General features: G+C 40.9%; 1 protein-coding gene across 1 annotated transcript in view; it reads left to right on the top strand.

The window, feature by feature from the left end:
* SPECC1 (sperm antigen with calponin homology and coiled-coil domains 1) overlaps positions 1 to 23120 on the top strand; it is a 74021-nt gene extending 50901 nt beyond the window's left edge. Inside the window, exons 10-14 of the mRNA XM_009980175.2 lie at positions 3393 to 3543; positions 4507 to 4609; positions 21177 to 21293; positions 22190 to 22249; positions 23031 to 23120. Coding sequence (XP_009978477.1) covers positions 3393 to 3543; positions 4507 to 4609; positions 21177 to 21293; positions 22190 to 22249; positions 23031 to 23120 — 521 coding nt within the window. The remainder of the gene's footprint in view (positions 1 to 3392; positions 3544 to 4506; positions 4610 to 21176; positions 21294 to 22189; positions 22250 to 23030) is intronic.
* Positions 23121 to 23404: the final 284 nt, after the last annotated feature.

Genomic DNA, 23404 nt, shown 5'->3' with positions numbered 1-23404 from the left:
GTATCTGTGGCACCTCTCTAATCCGTGCTGTGGAAGTGGAGAGGATTGGATTTTGTTCAACATGTATGTATCTGGAACAAGTCCAGAGCACTGTCTTCTGAGGGTTTATTTGTTTGAGTTGAGCTTCATTTGAAATACATCAAACATTTCAGATACTGATGTGACTGGTTCAGGAGCAGTCATATTTGGGCTCGAAATAGTTTGTTTTGAGAGTTCTCAAGAGATGCGTTTGTTTTTATTTCACACTTTGCTTTTGTTCTCCAGTCATTTAATATTCGTTTCTACCAGTGTTTGTTTCCCATTTTCTCTAGGGCCCTTTATTTTTATTATCTAGTCCTGATGGTAGTTGCTGCATTGGCATCAAAGCTAGTAACAACAGATTATTGATTTTTTTAAGGGCAGATGAAATATATTGCTGTAGCGAAACTGCAGGGAGAGACAAAAAAAAAAAATCAGTCACAACTTCTTCATTGGTAGACTGGACTTTCTGCAATGGTTTGCTAGTGCAGAAGAGAAATTAGAACCTGTCTTCATTTTTAGACCCTTCAGATAATCTGCTAAGCTTCCCCTTCCATCATTCAAAGATGAAGAGATACTGGAACTGTACAGCAAGGCAGGCTGTAGGGTAGATGGCAGCATAAACAAAGAGCATCTTGTCTGTGCTACTACCTTTTCCTGCAGGAGTAAATGCCAAGCAAGCAGAAGGTATCAGTGGAACAGAGTTTACTTATTTGTATCAGCTGGTTTCCAGAAAAATGTCTTGCATGAGTATACAATGATCCTAAACAGGACATAAGACCTCCTTAATCTCTACCAGTTTACTGTAGAGTGGTCTGTCAACTGTGTAATATAATGCCAGTCCTTAATAATAATATCCCACTTCAGGCCATGGATAATTACTGTTATTACCCATAGACAATTGTTCTGTGAAAATCAACACATATTTTATTAGCTGTTGTATGGTAAAAATTTATGGTTGCTTATCTGACAAATTCCTGTATTTACAGCTTCTCTTTGTACCTGGGTTTAATTTAGTTCCAATAATCCATAGCAAAGGCTTACTCACTATAAAGTCGTGATAGCTCTGGTTCCAATCTAAATAATCCTAGAAGGCAGTTGATCCAAGCCCTATGCAAACAACACCAAATTAAAAAATATCCCCAAGGAAATTCAGATTGAAGTAGTCTCCATAATAATAATCTTCTGGCTGATTCCATCTGACCAGTGTCACAGCAGGGCTCTGTGATGTCCTTAATATGACCCAAATGTTACATGGTTGGAGAGAAGAATGGATTACTTCACAGACAGCAGTGATCTTTGTCTATGATCTTTGCATTTAGAATCAGAGGTTTACTGGTTCTGTCCTGGTGTTTCTAGCAGCCAGAAATAAGTCAAAGGAAGTGTGTTACCTGTGTAAGTGAGGCTCAGATACAGAACTGGGTACTGTTAACTTGCACCACTTCAGGCACTGCTGTATCATTCAAGCCAGTAACCACAAAGTTTCTTTAAATAGTGCAAATAGATTGTACTAACAGAATGTGATTTTCCTTAATCATGTTGCATATTTTTCGTATGATTATTATCCTGTTTCTCTTTCTAAATGACTCCTGATATGCCCTTGTCTTCTCCCTCTTTTCTTTCCAGCTAGGTGCTTTCAATAGCTGTTAAACCTATCTGGGATCCTTCCTTTTTCTGTACCATGCATGAACGCATCCTGAATGATTGGCATAGCACTTCCTAATTAACCATGCCATTAGCCAGGCCAATTATGTTAATGAAAATGTAACAGTGATATTTTTTTTTCTATCCTTCTAAACTAGTGAGAAACCTGCCTCCTTCTTCATAATGTTTTGTTTATTGATATGCCTTTTGCAGTAGATCTGTTTCTTTAAGCAGAATATTCTTAAGTTTGAAATGGTTCCAAGAATCATTCATGGGTTGCCTGTCTGATTGGTGTGGCTATTTAAATTTGAGGCAATTCCCCATAAATCCAAGATAAGGAGGAGCTAGAAGAGTCATAGAAATTTGGAATATATAGTGGAAAACCAGCAAAAAAGATTTTTCAATAGTGTGCTGTGTGCAGTTTCTTATTTGTTGTGGATTCATGGTGCACACAAAGAAGGGACAGGTGAGTGGAAGGAAGGACGACCCTGACTGAGCAAGGTGTATGCAGTCCAATGCAACTAAGCTCTGCCAGCAGCCAAGTTTCTGGAAAGCAGACAGTCTCCTGGGACCAGATTCTGTCCTTCTTAATAGATAGGAATTTAGCAGCCCTTTATGCTGTGGAAAGAAGATGCAGAAATGCCTATAGCTCTCAACAGCTAAATGCTGATTTAGTCTTACGAAGTTCAGCAGCCAAAGCAAGAGCAGCTGCACACTTGTTTGAAGGATGTTTGTCTGGCAACTGCTGATACCCCAGTCACTGCCGAAAAGAAGTTTAGGACTGATTCAGTGATACTAGCCTTTGCTGAAGCTGAGATAAGGAGGAATTAACACCTCTGGGTGATAGGGCATTAATTGATAATTAACACAGGGAGGTAACTGAGAAGGAGGAGAAAAAGTTGTGTTCCACATTCAGTTAAGTTCTGATAACAGCTCATAATGTACTAGCCATAGATCCTGGCTTGTTGACAATTTGTCTACAGAAACGAAGCAGCCAACGTTCCCTGTGTTATATGTTACTCTACCACATGACTGGTATGCACAGGGAGATAATTTGATTTATATGATCTCTTTGGCTTCCCTTCAAAAACCTCTCAACATTGGATTCTATGGCTACTAATTTTGTTGATTTTATTGTATTTATATATATACACAAAGAAAAAATATATAATAAAATTTATTATATAAAATTTGTAATATGTGTAATAAAAATATGTATGCAACTGCTATGAATGTGTTGAGGCTTCCCAAAGTTCTGTCAGATAGGATGCCGAGCATCACGTAATAAGAAGTGCCTTTTACTGCTGCCTCGAGCTGGGCTGTGTTCAGGAGAGAAGAGGCTTTCTTGTTACAAATCTGCTAATGGCAGAAAAGAAATTATTGTACTGGGGCTGGTCAGTCATCTAGTGTATCTGGCAATCAGCTTTTGAACCTTTAAGACTGTAGATTTTGGTATTTCCCCTCATTCACCTGAGGCCCCTACCCCCCAGCAAGAGTATCAATCACAGGAAACCAGGCAGTCTGTGCTGTTGAAATCATCAAAGCCATTCCTTGTTATGATCACCTCTAATCTGCTCAAGGCTTCCTAGCCCCATGTGTGTTTAATGAACAAATGAGTACATTTGTTTAGAATCAAAACAACAGACTACATATTGTGTGCTGGGTGGCAGGATAGTGATTAATCAAATACCTCAGACTGCAAACTGACAGCTTTTTTTTAATTCCCACAGACCTTCTGAAAGGGAGAAATGAAGAGCTGAAACCAGACCATTACCTCCGTAAAAGCCCCTCCCTGGAATCCCTGAGCAAACCCCCCATGGCCTTCAGCAGCAGAATGCTTGCCACTACCCCCAGCAGCTTGAAACCCCAAAGCAAACTCAGGTACCAGCTCAGTTTCCTGGGAAAAACTGCACACTGGAAAGATTGACAGCATTACCTGGCACCAAGATGAATGTTTTAATCTAGTGGACCCTTGTCTCCAGGGGAAACTCTGTGGGCTAGTCTGTCCAGTTCAGAATTACCAGGCTGTGTCAGATCCAGCTGTCAAAATTCAGATTATAATAACCATAATTATCTTTAAAATGAGCAATCATGACAAAATGAGGATAGCAAAGTTTTTCGGAGCCACTAAGTTGTGTAGAAGATTTCCATCATGTGTACAAGTGATCAGCCCTATTATCTTACTGTAGCTTTGGATGCTACGGTGAGTTAAAAATGAAAAACTTTGAAGTCTAAGGGAAAGCTGGACACATAATTTTTTATCTGTCTTGACAAAAAACATATATGTTTTCATCCGATCTCCACCATTTTTCCAACAGTAGAAGCCGTAGGGTGGAGACAATGTGGGTGTTTTGATTATTGGCCTTTAACTGTCCTCAAGGCCTTGACTGCAATACAGCTTCCAGATTTTTCATTTTCTTAGAATTATTGAAGAACGTGTTCTGCAGCAGCTCAATTGGATGTGAATTTGCTGTTACAAATTCTTTGGATAGTTTCTTTCAATTCTACACCCTAAGTCCTAGTTTTCAATATGTAAAGCAAAGAGGTTACTTGAAAGTTTTATAAGTAAAACTGATGAAATAATAGCAGAAATGCTGAGTTAACATGTGCCATCGAATATCCCCAGGCTGCTGTTTGCTCAGCTCTTTGTGTGCATGATACCAACTAAATTTGTCTCATCTAAAGGCAAATATAGAATGAAGCTCTGAAAGCTGTTAACAGTTTGGTTTGCATTTAGCTGCTGCGCTGCCATTCTGCTTTGTCGTACAGCTATTATTTACACACTGGTAAAAATTAAGAGACTTCCAGCATACTTATCTTCTCCCTTATCCTTCCCTGGGTTAGTGTGGAGAGAAAGGACCCCCTAGCAGCCCTGGCTCGGGAGTATGGTGGTTCGAAGAGGAATGCTCTGTTGAAATGGTGCCAAAAGAAGACTGAAGGTTACCAGGTAAGGGAGTGGGTACATTTTTACTTTTGCCTGGAGAGTAATTCATCACTTTCCTATAGGTGTGCAGTAAGCAATGTCACTTCGAAGAAATATCTGTATTTTAGTCTGCTGATTTTTGCATATTTACTTCTACTGGATGTTTCCATCCTCTTCCTTCAGGTTTCTTTAACACTCCAGTCCCCAATATTACATTTTCATAAGTAATTTGTATACAAAATCCAAAATATTTACTGCATCAAAGGTCACTGGTGGTGAGAAACAGAGTGTATATGTGCAGCAGCTTCGATTTGGCATCAATTTTTGAAATTGCGTTCAAATATTTTTTCTATAGATTTCTGTGGATGATGTGCTATTGTGAGAGTGTTTTCACTGATTGTTTCTGTAAAAACAAATATTTCTTTTTTGCGTGGCATTGACTAAATGAAGTTTGCAGCTTGGGCCCCCGCTCTTTCTAGTCTGGTGCAGTTTAACAGGATTTGGCAAAGCAAGTTTTGAGTGCATGAGAATGAAAGTCACTCTGCAAAGAAACGAGACACTGTTAGATGTAATGACTTGTCAGGTTCTTGTATGGCCATTGCTGTGCTTACCACGCTGTGCCTAGTGTTTGTGTGCAGTTGAGTTGGGCCTTTGGTTCTCCTTGTTACTGAGCTGTAGAAGGCAGCTGCAGACGACAGTTCATCCTGTGATATATGCTGGGTGGGCAGGATAGTCTCGATTTGATAGAGCGTTGCCATTTTTCTTTCTTAAGAATAATATTGTTTGTTACTTAGAGCAGAAGACAAAAGCAGTTATCACCACATGATACGTACCCTGGAGCAAGTCTTTAATAAAAGCAGAGTCTATCTTTTAAAGTAAATAATAAAATAGGTTTTTTTCTTCGCAACCAGCTCTTTATGAAGCATTAGCTGCAGGGTGCAGGAGTTTGGAAGAAAAGACAGTAGCTTTCCCTATATGTAAACTGATCTGTAAAAGTTTGAGTCATTTCTTAGAACTGACATGTTCATCTGACCTGCACTAGTTTCACAGAAAGCTCTTGACTTTAGACACACCTTAGAATAAAGCCAGGGTTAGCGTTTGGCCTCCAGTTCTGTGATACTGCCTAAAAAGCTACAGTGCTGGCCCCTGATACTGCATGCTCTGTGCTGTGTTGGTTTATTTTATATCTCATCTACTAAAATTCTCCTGGTCTTGGATTCGAAGGTGTGGGGGAGCGTTCCCATCCAGTCCTCAGAAAATAATGCATGAAATACATTTCCAAGTCTAACTTCTTTTAAGCCAGCAAACCTATCTCTTGAGTAACACTTTCTCCCGACAGTGTTGCCCTTTTTTGTTTCAAATGGCACATATGGTGACCTTCCCCCTCTGAGCTCACTGTTAGGAGTGTTCTCTGAGAGTCGCCCTGTAGTTTTCTTTCTCTGATTACATCCATGTTACACTAAATGTATTGCTTTTGGAAATTATTATGTAGCTTTTCAAATACAGAGGCTCGTCCTCATTCTTTAGGTACCAGACTGGCACCAAGAGTGACGAGTATTCCCTCCATAATAGGATAGGAGTTGTGTTTTTCTATGCTGAGACCAAGTAGTGGAGCTAACTGTGTATCGGATAGCAGGCCACCCAGGAGGCATGCAAGGCAATCCGGGTCTATTTGTTTTTCCTTTTAGTATTAGTCTCTGGAGGAAAGTATGTCCTTGCCTCAGAGGACAGTGGAGGTCTTTGCTTTATATATGGCTGCTGGAGTGTTGTTGCTACGTGACTGTTCAGATGATGTTTCAGAAAAAACTTTGTCGGTTCCTGCTCCGATGAGGCTCTTCTTCTGTTCATGGCTGTCCTCTGTCGTTACTCTTCCTAAAGCAGCAAAATGAGTTTTCAGCAGTTTTTGAGAACAAGCAGGTAAAACGCTGACAAACACTGTGTAATCCATGAGAGTGTGAGAAGTTCAGGCTGATGTGGTGGGGGGCCTTATTACCCAGGGTGTAAGATCTCAGGGCAGAAATTAGCGTCAGTTGAACCAAAAGACGAGCACGATATTGATTTATGGTGAGACCCTTGCCTCTCTATCTTCACTGCTTCATTTAGAGGCATTATCTCTTGGACATTCTTCCTCAGATTCTCATTCTCATTGCGCTCTTTGTGGTGCATTCACTAACTCTTCTTGAACTCGCTTTTCCCAGACCCTTGCACTCTTACGATAAGGCTGATATTAAGCCCCACAGGGAGTTTTTATCATTCTTGAGTACAAAGAATTGGAGTGGAGTAAAGAACGTCATCCTCCTTCCTGCCTTAGCCACTGCGGTGGTGGGAATGAGGTAATGAACTCCACCGAGCAGAACCCTGATGACGAGCATGACTTCTTTTCCGTAGATAATATCGCTGTCTGCGAGGCATCATCTGTGCAAATCCCAGTAAAATCTGTCATGTTCTTTCTAACATGAAGTCCAGAATCACAGATGACTTTGGATGCAAACTGTTTCAGCTCCGTGACACAGTGGAATGAGAGAATAAAAGATTTGCTGCTTGGCTGCCTAACTTCTTTTTTTCCAGTGGCAAAATGTACTGCCTTTGAGATCTAGTAACAGTTCCTGATCTGAACTGGTGAGGAAGAGGGAGATTCCTTTCTGTTTAGTTTATGAAGATACCAGATTTCATTAGATGGTACGAGCAAAATGGATTAGAATAACTGATACTCTCAGTAGCAGCTACGACCCATGTCCCAGATTCCCTGAGGAAAGTGAATTAGTGACCTAGGAAGGTATCTGGGGATAAAACCTAGGGACCAGCACACAAGGCTCCACTTTTCAAATGCTTTAATCCGTACAAGGCTTATACTATAGATAGAAATTTACATCCTGCTCCTGGCATATATCCTTGCATTGACTACAGTGGGAACATTCCCTGGCTTTGAACTTCAGTGTGTTCCCCAGGAGGCAATCTCATAAAACAAGAGAGACACACTGGAGGGAGTTGAGAAGTGCAACACAAATTAGTAGTGGCCTGGAGGGTTTTATTTGTGTTTTTTTAAAAAAAGAAATTGCATGAGTTTACAGTAACTGAGGGGAAACATGAAAGCATATATGTTTCTCTAATCTGCTATGTCATTTCTAAGATCCTATTTAAACAGTGATTTGATACCAAAAAGATATGAATGCTAAGGAGAAAGAGTAATTATTTAGAACATGAAAACAATCACTAGAATGAAAATAAAGTGGAAGTTCAGTTTAATAACTAGGAGAAGAGAGGATGACAGTAGGATTGCATAAACCGTGGCATGATTGATCATATGGTTTCAGTTGTCATGTTTCAATGCCTAGACAAATGTGATCTGGCATTTTGACCATCGATTTCGAATAACTATGCAGGGGAGGCACTAAAAAAGTCTCAGCAGTAAAAAGAATTGTAGTGAAATACAATTGGGCTCAGTGGCTTTGTGCAAAACTTCCTTGAGGAAAATCTCCAGCTTAAAAAAAACCCACAACCTTAATCTAGCGTATGGTTCCCTGTAAGAATTGTGCACTGGCACATAGTCTCTTTTGCCAGATGTGCATAGTCTGTTCCTTCTGCTTCTCTGAATTTGTTGACATCGTGGTATATAATGTAGGGTGATGAGATGACCAGACTTGAGAACTGCTTTTGGGGCTCTGGAACTCAATTACCACAAGTCCTTTAAACCACACAGCCTGCTGAGAGTAAGTCATTTATGTTAAAATAGCTTTTTCTCTGTTGTCTTGTGGGCTTTTTCATGTATTCAAAAAGATTATACATCATAGTAACAGTGTGAAGTAGAAATTGGGTGTCTCTTTTCTAATAGGCTCTGTTCCTATGAGTCGTAACTGCTGGAAGCTGCTGGGAGTCATTCGTGTTGCATTATCACCTTCCATAATCGTACCATTAGTGACTGTGGTGTTATTTAAGTGCCCTGGTTCTGTTTGCTCTCTGTGGAGACCATTTGTCAAGGGGCCAAACCTCTCTAGATTAAGTCTGTTACTATCCACAGATGTATTGTGACATCAAGAGGCACTTAACCCATGATCATTAGAACTGAGGATTATTGTTTCTACCACATATACACTCTCCAGAGAGGGGAGGGAATTGCTGCCGTGTTAATGAACATGGTTTGCTTAAAAGAACTATTTTCATGTTTTTTCCAACCACTACACATCCATCCTATGGCACAGAGGAAAAGAGAATCTCAGACTGACTCTTTTCTCCAATGCACAGTCATGATTATTCTTTTTATCAAAGTTTTATTTGATTTAACAGGACGCATTTGAGATCCACTTGTTGAAGAACCACCATCTTTTATAGTAAAGCTGTCTGTGCAGTTGTCTTAAGTAGAGGAACACTGAATAGGAGGACATGAGGAATGTTCTAGAACTGACAAAGGGAAATAGCAGCTATACCTCTAAAGATTTTTATATTTCATGTATTTCCGACCTGGGTGTTCAAACCATTGCATTATATCATCTCCCTGACCATGACAGCATCAGTACACTAGCTGATGGGTAAAGGCAGTGGGCATCTTCGGGAGAAGAGGCAGTGATACCTATTAGTACTGACACAAATATGGGATGGCTGATAAATTGGTATTGGTTGTATTGATATTTGTGGGACCAGCCTCAGATCTGATTTCATACCACCTGGAGAAATCTCAACAGCATGGAGAAACTTCTAACCAGAGCCATCTTTATGTAGCTTTCATGTTGTACAAGTGGTTCCTGGAGAAAATAATTCCTTTTAATTATTCTGCATAAAATATGCTAGCAACTACGAGCAAAGCTAGAAGATAATGATTTATCTGTTTTCATGCCTTATTCAGAGTTATTTGACTTTGCAGTAGGTCCCAGGAACACTGTACAGTTTTAGAAAGTATATAGAAACTATTTTTAGGGCAATACTCTTTGACATTGTATTGTTTAGTCTAAATTAGCAAATTACAAGAATCTGTATGCCCAACCATTCTGAATATTTGCCTCAAAAGCTATGGATTGTTTTCTGAAGGTTCCTTTTCTTAAAACACAGACAGTTCTAGGGCTCTGATGAAATATCCCGATGGAGACTGCAGCCTGCAAAGTTTCCAGAAATGCAGATTGGCATTAAGAAGAGTCTAAATACTTCAACCTTTGTCTTTGCTGTATATATAATAAAAGTGCCTTTCCTGTATAGTGCCTCGGCTCTTCAAAAAGAAGAAAAAACCCAGCCCTGAAGTATTCCTGCTATTATGGCTATTGCAGCCTTGAGAGACAGAAATTGGAAACAAATTACTTCCGAACATAACCTAAAAGTCATTAAATGTAATTCTGAATGCTTTTACTCCTAGAAGCATAAAGCCAGGATATCAGACCATGTAAAATTTGGTGTCTGCACAGTCCTGCATTCTTCATGTAGGAAAGATGCAAAAGCTTAGGGAGAAAAATAAAGGCTGTTGCAGTATTTGCTGTTTGTCAAGTAATTATAGCAAGAGACTGGTTGACTAGTGGTTTGGCAGTGGATGTAATATAAAGCTTTTTACCATTTTGTATTCAGTTTGAACTCAGACTAATACTAGCTTTTTGTTTATGACTTTGTGGCTTGCTTTTTCTCACAGGAATTTGCATTCCTTTTCTTTTTGTACTAGACCATATTTCCTCCGTATCCTCTGCGTTCTCAAGCCCTATTCCATGATGTTATCCCTTTCTTTTTCTCATATTCTTTTGATTCGTTTGCTGACCGGATGAGATCCAGCACAGATGAAGTTGGGCCCAAGGATGTACAAATGCAGATAGGCTGATGAGGACACAACGTATTCCCTTCGGTCAAGTGGTCACGGGGCCAATGCATTCTCATTAGGGAGGTGGACTCTCTCTGCTGCAGGGACAGCCAGTCAGGCTGACTGTTTTTTGACTGCTGATGCATCAGGCAGGCATATTCCTGGGGCTGCGTGTTGTGGGGACCTGCTTTATAAGAGATCCCAAAGGTCCTTCTGGCCAGTTGTACATTAACATGTCCATGTTTGATGATTTCTTCCTTATTCTGGAAAACGAGGGTTATATTTAGAAACAAGAAGTCTGTTATTTCTTTGTACGTCATTAGTGTGGGTAGTTGACATTACCTTTCTACTTAAGCAACTGCTGTCTCAATCTTTTTTGTCTTGACTGAGCACTTTGCCTCACTTACACTTCAGTTACACACTGTCGTGGACCACAGAGAGTGAACAGAGACTGTATTGCTTCTAGCTGTTAAAAAGAAGAGCTAACCTGGTCCCAGCTAAAACTGGGACACTGCCACAGTCCCCAGGGTTGGTGCTCTGGCTGGCAGTTCTAGGGAAGAATCAAGGAGCTGAATGGGACAGAACCCAGGATCAACCCTCTCAACCTCTGATCCTCGGGAGAAGATAATTCCTGGGACTTGGCTTGTAAAACAATCAGTCAGACGCTTCCTTTGACACTAACATAATGGAACTTAGTTTTAAAGCCCTGAGAATCCCAGCACAGCTGTGCACTGTCCTAGAGAAATACAGAAAAGAACCCAGTTGTTTCTTAATCTTGAGATGTGTACTTGGGTATGGGAGTGATTCTCTTACTCTTTTCTATATTACTTTTTGTGTTTGTGTCAACAAGTAGCATAAAACTGGTTCAATATGTTTCCAAATTGTATCAATCTCTCTCTCATAGATCAATATTAACCAGGTTTCTATCTAAATACTTAACCAGTCAGGAGAACTAGGTAACCTGTGGCATTCCATGATTCAGGAGTAACACCCAGGAGTGGATGTACAGGTTTTCCGGCCACCTTTCCAAGTGAGGTCTTTCCAGCAACGAGGATAGGAGATAAATCCCATCTGCTGATACACACGGTTTATGTACACTCTGGAAAGGCTGGATTCCCACAGTACTGTGATCTTGTGTGCTGAAGATCAACAGCAAAACAAACAACTCCCTGTTTGGGTGATGTGGGTGAAGGAAAACACTGAACAAAACCCCTCCAGATTTAAACGGCAGTCATCCTTTCATTCTAAGCGGCATTCATGGCAGAGTCTCTTCTGGGGAGGACTGGGAAGATTTCCCTTCCGCCACACCAACCTGTGTGCCTGAGATTGGAGGCTGATGGCCAGAGCAAGCAGGAAAAAGCTGTCTGTCTTAATATTTACCAATACCTTTAATGCAACAAAGTTCTTCTCTGGCCAACAACGACACCCCAAAGTACCATGTGTTAGCATATCCCTGCTGTTACGAGAGGGTGCACGTGCTTACTAAGAGCTCTGCATCCACAGTACTTGTACGTTTTGACATTTAGAAGTAGGATATATGTGCAATGGGTTTTTCCTGGGAAGCTTTTCGTATATTCTGTGAGTTTCTGAGAAATGAGGGAAATTTCTGGCTCTCTTTGTGTTTCTCTGGTTTTTGCCAAAGAGGAGGATGTTGACTTCAGAGAGGCTTTTCCTATCTATGCAAAAGTTGAAGGGAGTCTTGGTAATAGCTATTGAGATAGGTGGGATTATCCTGTGTTTGAATAAAAATTGACAGCAAGTTGATCAGGAATTTTGCTCCCCAGTGTGCTTTGGCCCCACTTCGTGACCTTAGCAGTCGTGCATAAACCATTGCCTTGATTTCCCTATCATCCTATCCCATCATGTCTTTGGATGATGATGGATTTCAGTAATATTTGGAAAGATGCTCTGATAAAAAGGGCGATCTTGAGAGTTTTTATTTATTGAAGATACAGGCTTAAAATTTCAAGACATTCCCTTTTTTTTTTTTTCCCAGAATAAATGTTTTCTTTTTCTAAATAAAACCACTTACAGCTGAATGTGTACATGCAGCTTCTCTGTGTGTCCCAGCTGAACCTAGGGCTGGGTCTGGAAAATAAATGCAGCAGCCAAATCATGGTATATTGGGAATAATCAGGTTGATTGCCAATGTGCAAGCCCCCTTCGCAGTGATGCCAGTGCATAAACGTGCTTCTCCACTGTAGCCAAATAATTTGAGCCAAGCTCTACCTTTTTTCACATAAGGGGCTTTGTCCTGTAAACAAATACAAGTCTCTTGATTGGAGGGGTCAAATAAACGCCCATGCAGCGCTCTCATGCGTAACTTTCTACCCTGCTGGGTAATTTTAAAAATAGCATTTACATTCTATCCATCCCAAAGTCCAAGACGCTTTCCTTGTGTTGCCTGGATGCAGTGACAATCGGTGAAAACACTGAATTGATTGGTCACCAGCTGGAACAGCTCCAAACCGTGCATTTAACTGGGAGAGAGCTGAGCCCTGCTGCCTGTTCCGTGAATATCCTTTGCTGTTGAGACCTCTCCCTGCCTTGTTTCCATCCTTTACCCTGAGCCTGCTGCAGTCTGCAGCCTACCCCTCTGCCCAGGAATTCCAGGACATGGCTAATCTCTGAACTCTCAATGCAGATAATTAGAAATAGCTGTGGCAGCAGCCAGTGTGGTCATTAGCAATTCTGCACCAGGGCTCCGTGCAGGAAGTAGCTGTGCCGCTGTCTTGGACACAGAGGGGAGCTAATTCTTCCCCCTCTCTCCCTCCCTCCTTCTCCAGAGTATCTGTGTGGTCCTTGGAGCTAAAGCTGCTGCATCTTCATTCTTGCAGCCTTGGGAATGAAGGAACACAGGCTCAGTCTGTTTCTTCGCTGTGGCATTCAGCAGTGGTGTCATGTATATGAGTTGGTGAGAAAACTGATGGGAGCGTTAGTTGTGTAGCAAGTGGGGAGCTGGCTTTCAGCAGGTGAGCGTAACAAGTGTGATTTCTACCGACGAGCAGAAAAGAGATGCATAGCGAAAATAAGAACTCATCAAATCGAATGGGATTATCATGAGAACTTGTTAGTTCCTGGTCTTGCTGTGTAACCCCCCTCTGCCTCTCCAGATATACCTATTTTCCTCCCTCACTGCATGTGACGGTGTAAATTACACAAGTACCAGTGACACTTCTTGATATATATCTTTTGTCACCATTACCTCATCTCTGAAATGGCCCAGAGATATCCATAAAATTGCTTCTGCTTAGACCAGCTCTCATTTGGTCCTGTATGTTTGTGTAATAAAAAGGCAGCTCCCTGTGAGCTCAGCATTGTACATTCTCTCTTTCTCTCTCTCTCTTGTTCAAGTGGAAACCGGTGTGCAAAGTGATAAATTAAGACCCAAAATGAGGAATGTGTACAAAACCCTGTTACTTTACTAGCCTAGTGAGGCTACTAGTGAGGCCTTTGAAGTAGGTGACTCTTAGTAATGAGAATGCTGTCATGGGGTAATTTACATTAAAAGCAACTTGTATTGTTTGGTAGGAAAGGTTAAAATGCAAATAAAACCTAAAAAATGTGAACAAAGTACAGTGAAATGTTTGCCAGTTCACACAGTGCTGGGAGCAATAGGTCTGGTGGGCATGAGTGGATGCTATTTGGCTCATTAGGGAGGCTACTCATATGTATAGTTTCAGTGAGGATTTCAATGTCAGCAGTAACTGTTTTTCACCTTGCAAGCAGAGGAAATGAGAGGTCACATAATTACTTTATCACATATTGCCATAAATATCTTCCATTCGGTACTACTTTAATTTTTTATTCTTATGGAAAGCTTGGCTATAGCAGCACCACATCTATTTTGTAATCAAAATACCAGAACTAAGCTGCCTTGTAGAGGTCATGGACCTCCTCAATACCTCATGAAGAAAGAGCTGAGCTTGAAGAGTGCACAGATCGTTTTAGCATGGCTTTACGAATTACTCTGAATGGTGTCTCTGAAACAACTTCTGTCAGATGAGCTTGTTTTAAGCACAGAACTTTAGGGAGCATCATGCTACCTAACTTGCCAGTTTCTTGACAGTTTGCCACTTCAGTCTGTCTCAGTGAAGAAAATTGGACATGCCTGACTACTTGGTATCTTCTCAAAACCCTGGCTTTTGAGAGGTTAGAATAGTTGGGAGCTGAAAAATCTTTGTCTATGACAATAAGCTTGTTAAAATTCCTGGGTTTAAATGTCCCTGCTCGGTGTGACTACTGTAGTCGACAGATGTTTCAATGCTTTTGCAAAATTATGTAGTACCAAGCTCTCTTTCAAATGTCCTGCCTATGGTAAGGTGGCTCATCAAGTCACACTTCCTGAGGCAAATGATAAATGGTAAACCCAAAGCAACACATGTGACAGCAGTGGAGCGAGGGGCAAACAGAACCTAGGAATGCGATGGGGAATGAGGCTGCTTTCTAAACAGGAATGTAGTACATGGGGTAACCTTTAAAGAGCTGGCACCAGTTCCTGATTTCACTGTGCTGTAATTACATAATTTAACAGCATTTTCACGTAGCATTTTATGTTATCTGAGCTCTGTTGTTTCGTAGTGTGTAATCAGCAGTAAGATGCATGACTTACTGACGTGGCTGGTAGAAGCATTAGAAATGTGGATGATGGGGACAGAAACACAAAGTTTCAAAGAAAGCTTAAAACAGCTCTTATGGAGAGTGCAGCTGCCTGAACCATTTGAACTAGGGATATTAATACGGCCTGGAGGATAGAAGGTCATTTGGCTTCCTTCCCAATCTTGGTGAGCCACTTAATCTCTATACAACAAACAGTATTGCTGTTCCACAAGTTATTCTGGATTTTTTTTTTTCAATCAAGAGGCATCACTTTATAGTGTATTCCATTTAAGAGAAAAATATTTGTAAGGAATTCAGAAAGGTTCCTGGTAGTAGATTGACTAAATGTGATAAGCAAATCGCTTTAGACTTGCAGCTACCTATTGAAAATAGCTGTGTGCAATTGTCCAAGTCATCTGGGTACACCCTGTAATTACAGAAGAATCCAGGTGGTTTTTCATTCATGCCTTTCATCTGTGTTCACTGGACCTGACCACTCTTCTAATTCACCCGTATTTCCAGTAGATTGCCCAGATGTTTCATATCTTTGCTGGAGCATTTTTGATGAACTGGAGTGTTTTGTTTGCTCAGAAGGTTAGGTCGTGCTAAAAGGAGCCCTTCTTCACTTGTGTTGCTTCCTAGGAAGTGTTTAGAATTTGCCTATCCAGAGCTCAAAGGTTATATGCTTCCTTTGGTAGAACCACTTTGACTGAAGCCCACTAGCGTGTCTCCAGCCAATTAGGGTATAATAAATGCAAATTAGATTTGCAGTTTCGTGCAGCTACTGTTAGAGATGGGTGGGTGCAGGTAATCTTTGGAACTTGCCTTTCAAGGTACCTTGATCACATTTTGCATTAGAAAGGTCGTAGTTCAGATTTGCGAAGATGTGGCTCGTGAAAAGGAGGTCCCTGTTCAGGTATCTGTGTCTGAATGTAACCACGTAAAAACACTGAGCTGTAAGAGTTTTGGGCTGCGGAGGAGATGTGGGTCTCTGGTTAGTGGTAAGCAGGAAGGACTGCAGAAAGCTGAGCCAGTTAAGGGGGAGCTGCTATTAAAACCAAGACAGTTTCTTTTGGTTTATCCAATATATTTATTTTATCTGGTTTTATCTTCAGTATTTAAGTTTATATTCTGTATGGGCTAAACCTCAATAATTAGCCACCCTGGCGTGTTCCCAGTGTGCTGTTCTGTACCAATGACTTCTGAGAGGCAGGAGGGCATGTTGTGTGCTGGGAAGGGAGGGTGGGAAGAATGATGCTAAGGTCATATTTATTGCAGACTTTCTTTCACAGAGTTCCAGGCTAGCTTCAAGCTCATTCATGTCTGTAATTTACAATTCTGAGTCTTATAGAGAAAATGATGACTCAGAGAGGCATTGCTGTGGGCACAGTAACATCTACATAGTGGGAATATCTTGTGTCAGTATTTCAACATACTCAGGCTGTAACGAAGAGTGTATGATGTCATTGTTGCTTTTTACTGAAGCCTTGGAGTCAAAGATCTAGCGAAATCTAATGGGGTGGTTGTTTTACCCTCAGGTAAACAAGAAATTGTTTTCAGTGAGAAGAAATCACAGGTTTCCCTGTGTGTCTTCACCGTGGCTCTCGTAGCGCTCTGTTATCTGCAAGCAAAGGTCCTGTGCCTGGGGTGGGGGCTAAAGTTAATGACTTGCACGTGTTTAGTGTCTTTTAGACATGGCCTGCCACTAATATCATAGATAATGCATTTGCTTTCTAAACAGCTTTGCCTGGATTTTTTTTTTTTTTTTACTTTGGTTAATGTCAGGTACTTTAATATTCATAGAAACAAACCATACTGGGTACTTTGGTACTTTCAGATAGCTGTGCTCCCTGCTTTGCTTTCAGATCCCAGTCTCTGAATATTCCCATATATACTCATGACCTTTCATTTGAAGTGAATGAACTATTTTCACTTACAAGAAGCCTGCGAACTACTCTGGAAATAGTTTAGTCTGGACACCTGTATGCTCTACACAGTCCTCTACCACTATCTCTGCAAACTTAGTATCCTCACATCTTTCTGTGCTCCTTTTTGCCACTCAGCATAGGGTATGTAAAGATGATTGTCTTCATACTATAAAAACACCCCTCTTCTGGCCTGACTTTCATGTTCTTCCAAGATTTTCAGCTACCTCACCCCCACCTCCTCGATTATTTTCTTAGCAGCACCATGGAAGACCTAGGCCAAGTGCTGCATAATATGGATGTGATATATCTGCTCCAGATGAAGCTGGTAACCCTGAGCACTGCAGACCTGAGCTACTCGGCACCCCTTGACCTGTGCACCAGGGGTTAATCTCTGCTGCAGATGTCTTTGGCAGTGTGGATCCACTGATGGCGTGCTAAAGATAGACATTGGGGTACTAGTGACCACGAGAGACACTGTGACTGTAAGATGGCAAATTTTTCACTTTGCCTAATAAGCACTAAAACTTGGTTTGATCTGCAGTCCCTATTTCATTTTCATGTTTCTGGATTCATTCTGTGTGCACTCTGGTGGTGCATGTTCCTCCTAAAGGGTGCCATCCAATGTAGCTTAACTTCTAGGTCTCTCATGAGAAGCCACATGCAGTTGTTCAGAACTTGGGGTGAGGTTTCTGCTGTAAGTGCATTGGGAGACAGAGAAATCACCAAACTCTCCGTCCTGCAGTTGGGAAGTGTACATTGATAACCAGCATGTACACAAACAGCTCCCATATATTCGTGGACTCTGTGTTGAGGAATAGAGAGGTGCGGCGGAAAGACTGAGACAGGTTCCACTGCCAAAGTAATCAAGAGAAGTGAATAGTTTCCAAGGTGTTCATTCCCTAAATTGTTTTCCTTTTTTTTTTTTTTTTTTCCTGGCTTCAGTGGAGCCAGAGATCTTCTGAGAAATCAGAGTGCTTCTATTTTGACTTAATTCCTCTTGGTGTGGTGTAGTGGGAAGATATTACAAGTAAAGCTGCAGTGTGGCAAAACACAGAAGATCACTTTTTGTTTACCATGTCTTTATATCCCAAATTGAAAAATAGTTAACACAGAATCCAAGATGAAATGCCAGAGAGGGCTTTATACCATATATGAAATGGAAATGCATTTGTTTAGAGGAAAAACCCACAATTCAGTCATGTTTGTTGGATGTGAAAATGGCAACTAAGTGGTTTTGAGCATGTCTAAGTGGTGCTGTATTACTGACTGCACAGTTGAGCTGAACCTTCGAACATTCATTTGAGTTTGCATTTAGGACAAAAATTCAGATTTGTGTTTTTTCTGTTGATCATGACATACCACTTTGCAGTGGATTTCATCTGTGGTTTAAATATTGTCAGCAGAACCCCACCCTTGAATTTCTGCTTGTTTGTAAGACTTAGATCCAAGAATTGCTGAAGATGACTGGCTGGACAATGCTGTTGGAGGTGCGAGGATTTTTGGACCTAGTTCTGGTTTTACTGTAGATGTTAGCACTTCTGATCTCTAGGTATTGTTAGATGAGAGGGGGAGAAGAGTTTTAAGTATAGTTAAAACAAAGACAAGTGAAATTATCCAACTGATGCTGGGCTGGTGAAATACTGTAGGAAGGAGCAGTTTTGTCTGTCGTGTGTGTTTCCTAATAGCAGCCTGAAAACGTGGGTAGGATGTGACGTTCTCACACAAACATGACTTGTCTGTTTGTTCAGTCCTGTTGCTTAACTAAGGCTTTGCTTGTTCCTGTTTCCATGGCCTTTGGCAGAGGGAGGGGAACGACCTCCGTTTTCCATTTCGATCATACAATATAAAATGAGAATATTGGCATTTGATGCTAGACTGTTTGCTGATAAAATACATTGGCCTCAGTAAAAACACTTCTGTGATTTGGCAGTCAGTCCTTTCCCACTAACTTCGGATTGATAAATAGTAACTAACTTGTTTGACACGTCAAGAAAGCAGAGTAATCCAGGTTCAGCCAATTCCATAACACAAAGCTGGACTTCCATGGTGCAACTTTATGGATTAGGCAAAGCCAAGACAACTTTCGAAGCAAAATATTTTTTTCTTGTGATGATATTCAGCCATTGTGTCGCTTTTCTTTTATCTCTGTTGACAGATGTTAGTAGATGAAGATACAGGGTGGTGGCTGGCGCAGTGCAGTAATGTCTGCTGCCAATGGCCTGCTTTCAGAGCCCATTACATTTGTAGATTTATTACAACCAGAGTATTTGACCTGAAATATTCAGTACTGCTTCCATTTGAGTCATGTTTGGTTATGGACATTTATTACTACTCTGAAATCTTGTCCAACTGGACAAAGTCCAATTTGGACAACTCATCAGTGAGGCATCGTAAGTGAAGAGCATATGCTAAAATACTTCCTGTCTGGGATTTAGTGTGTCTGCATTAGCTTTTGTATGAGGGGTGCAGTAAAAGCTTTATATTTTGGGAAATCTTGAAAGAAAACGGAAAACAGCTAAATAAAGAAAATGAAGTAGCAGAGACTAAGTTGGAGTTGAGCACACAGGAAGATGTGGCTGGCAAGAATGATTTAAGGATAGCTCCACACTGCAGTAGTGTGAGTGATGGTGCAGTACCATCATATCCTGGAGCCTTCCATGCTCCAGCAGCTCTTCCTTTTCTAAGCAATATCACTTGGTTCACTGTTTTGTTTTTAGCTGGTATTTGGAACTAAAGCTGCTACAACAGCAGCAAACCCTAGCCGTGAGAATTCCTGAGTGTGCTGGTATGGCCAGTCAGTGCAAACAAGAGCATTCGGAAGGTCACCTGAGTCACAGAATCAGAACTGGGCCACAAGCGTGTGTTTAAACTGGCTGTGCCTCGCAAGAGCATCCCCATGAAGAACCCCGAGTGCGCTCCGTACCCCCAGCACTCTTTGTATTTTAAAGGAGTTCTTTACACATGGGTTGATTTTAAAATGTCTGGTTCTGTAATCATTCTAGTCCACATGTTGAACATGGCATGTTCTGAACTTCAGCCTAGCCAGTAAAATTTCGAAATGTTTCCTTTTCACTGCTCTCGTGCTGGAGCTGACAGCGGTGGAAGTGTTGCTACAGACAAGTCAGCATTTTTTCTAGCTCAGCTCTGAGGTTTCAATTGGGTGTTTATTAATATGTCCATGCCCTCAAAACATTGCTTCCTTGAGCAAACTCAGCCTTGTTGTCATGTTAGGAAATGTGTGAATACAAGGTTTAAAGGTTTGTTTGTTGCTGCTCTGTAACGATTTTGTGTTGTACTTGTTACCAGTGATGCAGCCACATTTATTTGTCAGTGACTACAGCAGTAGGAGAGTGAGCATCAGGAAACCTTTGTTCCCTCCTCAACTTCTTGTGGCCCGTTTTGTGAGTTAGATGATTGAAGTCTGTATCTCAGACTTGCCATTCTTCATCTGTCTTTTGTTAAGTGCTCTGTGATGTGCCGATGAAAGATGCTGCATTGGTAAAGAGTATGAGAATGCAGTCACACATTCATGCAAATGAGTGCAAACTGGCACATCTGCCCAGCTCCTGGAAAGCTGCCCGTTCAGCCATGGCTGCTGCCAAGTTTGAAACTCCCTCTCACATACAAGTGAGCATATTCTTTATTTAGGGCTTGAGGACTATATAGTATTTCATCAATTTGATATCACTTTTGATAAGGGGCTGAATCAAGTTGTAATTGTTAATTACACATTCTCATTAAAGCATGTATCTGCTTGTAATATCAGAAAGATAACAGTGGTCAAATACACTGGGTACATTGCCTCATCGTTCCACAAATCCATCCCTCTGTTACACCTCCAGAGACAAGAAACATGAAATCAATTACAAAACACCATTTTAGAAGATCAGTGACTTCTCTTGTAGGTAGTGAAGAAATTATATTTCTGTCATTCTGTAACTGAAGGGACTAGATAAGGTCCTTTCTCTTGCCAGCACAGGAAAATTGCAGCTGCAGCATGTGCTGCACATGGTGTTTATCACCTTCTGGAAAGTGTTGGAGAGTGTCTCGCTGTTTGGGGCCTGGTGTGTAAAACATTTAACTCCTGAATAATCCCTTATCCAGGACTTGGAAACTTGCCATCTGACTTGATATCTTTCTATTTGACATGAAAAAGAAGGAGAGGATGGAAACTGTAAACGTATGTTCCCTTAATAATCTGGGGTTTTGTTTCATGACTGCATAAAAACTGTTGTTTGGAGATTTTTTTTGTTGTCTAGCACTGTTCAGGAATGGTTCATGTTTCTTCTTACAGAATATTGATATTACCAACTTCAGCAGCAGCTGGAGCGATGGGCTGGCCTTCTGTGCTCTCCTGCACACATATTTGCCTGCACATATTCCTTATCAGGAGCTCAACAGCCAGGATAAAGTAAGTTTTGTTGTACCTGCTCTAAGCCATTTGCAGAATTCCCAGTGAATATTATCTGTTTTGATAGATATGTGGTGGAGACACAGTGTTGCAAGATCTTGATCTTGATTCCTACAAAATAAGTAGATGGGAGCAACAGTAAGAGACAAGTGTCATTTTAGAACTTATAAAGCAAACAAACTGGATGGCAAGGGGAAGGAAACCACCAGTGAGATCCTAGAAAGAAATGCTGGGACTGCTGGGTAAATAGTGACAAGTCGCCTGAGTTCAGTGAGTGCTGCGGATGAACACGAAGACAGCATCCCTCTTGAAAGGTGGAATCATTTCTGAACTCCTGAGTTAGGCAGCACACATTCAAGTGCTGGATCACTAGACAGACAGATCGTTCATTGAACTACTTGGACAGCAATGTATCTAAAAGTCTGACCATGTCAGCACATTCCAGGTATGTTATTATGGCCCTCACAAAGGGGAGGAACCTGGATTTACTGGATTTACTTCAGACTGCTAGTATCTATTGCAATAAGAATTACACTACATACAGGAATGCCTTATACACTAGTTAACGCCTCTTCAAAAACCTTTCACTCATAATAAAGACAGAACCTCAGTGGTTTTTTTTTCCCAGTTGTAATCAATTCCATAAGAGCCTCTTTGTCAAAAACAGAGGTCTGTAGCTTGGGCAAAAGTAGATGAGCTATTCAAAGACAAAGAACTTGTTTGTGACTATACCTTACTAGTACAAAAAAGTGTCTATGTGAAAGTATTGAATCTGGTGTTCTTCAGTTTTCAAGCATACCTGCTCATTTAAACTTACAGATTAACTACATGCAATGCAGGATTCAGGAATCATCCTTTGATGATAATCCTTTTGAACCTTTGCTTTATTTTTACAGAAGAGAAATCTACTGTTAGCATTTCAAGCTGCTGAAAGTGTTGGCATCAAACCCAGCCTGGTGAGTAACCTACTTTTAGCAAGGGAAGATTTGCCGCATACGCTGTTCCAAAGCCTTCATTGCCATGTGGCCAGTCAGTCAGCTCACACTGAAAACCTTCACATAGTGCTAGGGAAGGCTGCACCACCATCTCTGAAAGTTCATGGTGTTAGGAGAGCTTCCAGAAGGAATTTGTAGAATCATAGAATTAATATAATTTGAAGGAACTCCTGGGAGTCATCTAGTATTGAAATCAGAGTATTGATTACATCTTCTTTTTGGAAGCCTATTCCAGATGATTCCTATTTTCATGGGTGGACTTGCCTGTTAGACTGTTTTCTTTCCTTTTGTTTTAGTGTTTTAAGAAACAGAAGGATAATTTACTTGTTAAACTGTTTAAAAAGCTGTTTCTAAAATCAGCAATATGATGACAAGGAAGAGATAAGTGTAATAGGAAGGAAAAATGATATGGGGTTCATGAGCTAAATACAGAACCAAAGACCTGCAAAGAGGCAGCAATTTAAATAAAATGAAATTACGTAGAGAATTGGTCTTTGATTGCGGATGGAAGAAATCTTTTCAGGAATGTAAAACACATATGGCTGTTTAGTTTGTTAATGAGTTTCAGAATTGCACTAGACCAGCAGATCATTCCCATGGATTTTTATATTGTGTGTGGCTTTAAGGAGCTCTGGAATAGAAGCAGTAGTAGTGCTCAGTAGCCACAGCTACTCAGAGGAGCTATTGATGTTGCCAGCGGTGGTGCTCGAGTAAGTTTTGACAATGTGTCTGTCCTATGCAGGAGCTCAGTGAGATGATGTACACAGACCGGCCGGACTGGCAGAGTGTGATGCAGTATGTCGCCCAGATTTACAAGTACTTTGAGACCTGAGATGCAGAGCGAGAGGTGGACAGAAGTGGGGAAGAGAACGAAGAATGCTACAGATGCACTCGATCACTTTAAAAATCCCCTTGCTCCTCTTCCACAACCAACTTAAGCTCTTAGTTTGAAAGAAAGCTCATCCATAATTTTGATTACATCTGGGACTGCAACCAAATAAATATCCATTGTCCATCTGTATGAACCAAATTAATCTGTAATTTTATTCCCACATGGAAATTGCAAAGCATTTTTGAACACGTGTGGATTATTTCTGAAGAGGATCCCTTGTGCTA

Source organism: Tauraco erythrolophus, chromosome 21 (genome assembly GCF_009769465.1).
Source record: "Tauraco erythrolophus isolate bTauEry1 chromosome 21, bTauEry1.pri, whole genome shotgun sequence".
Taxonomy (NCBI): Eukaryota; Metazoa; Chordata; class Aves; order Musophagiformes; family Musophagidae; genus Tauraco; species Tauraco erythrolophus.
This window is presented reverse-complemented; position numbering and strand designations above follow the sequence as displayed.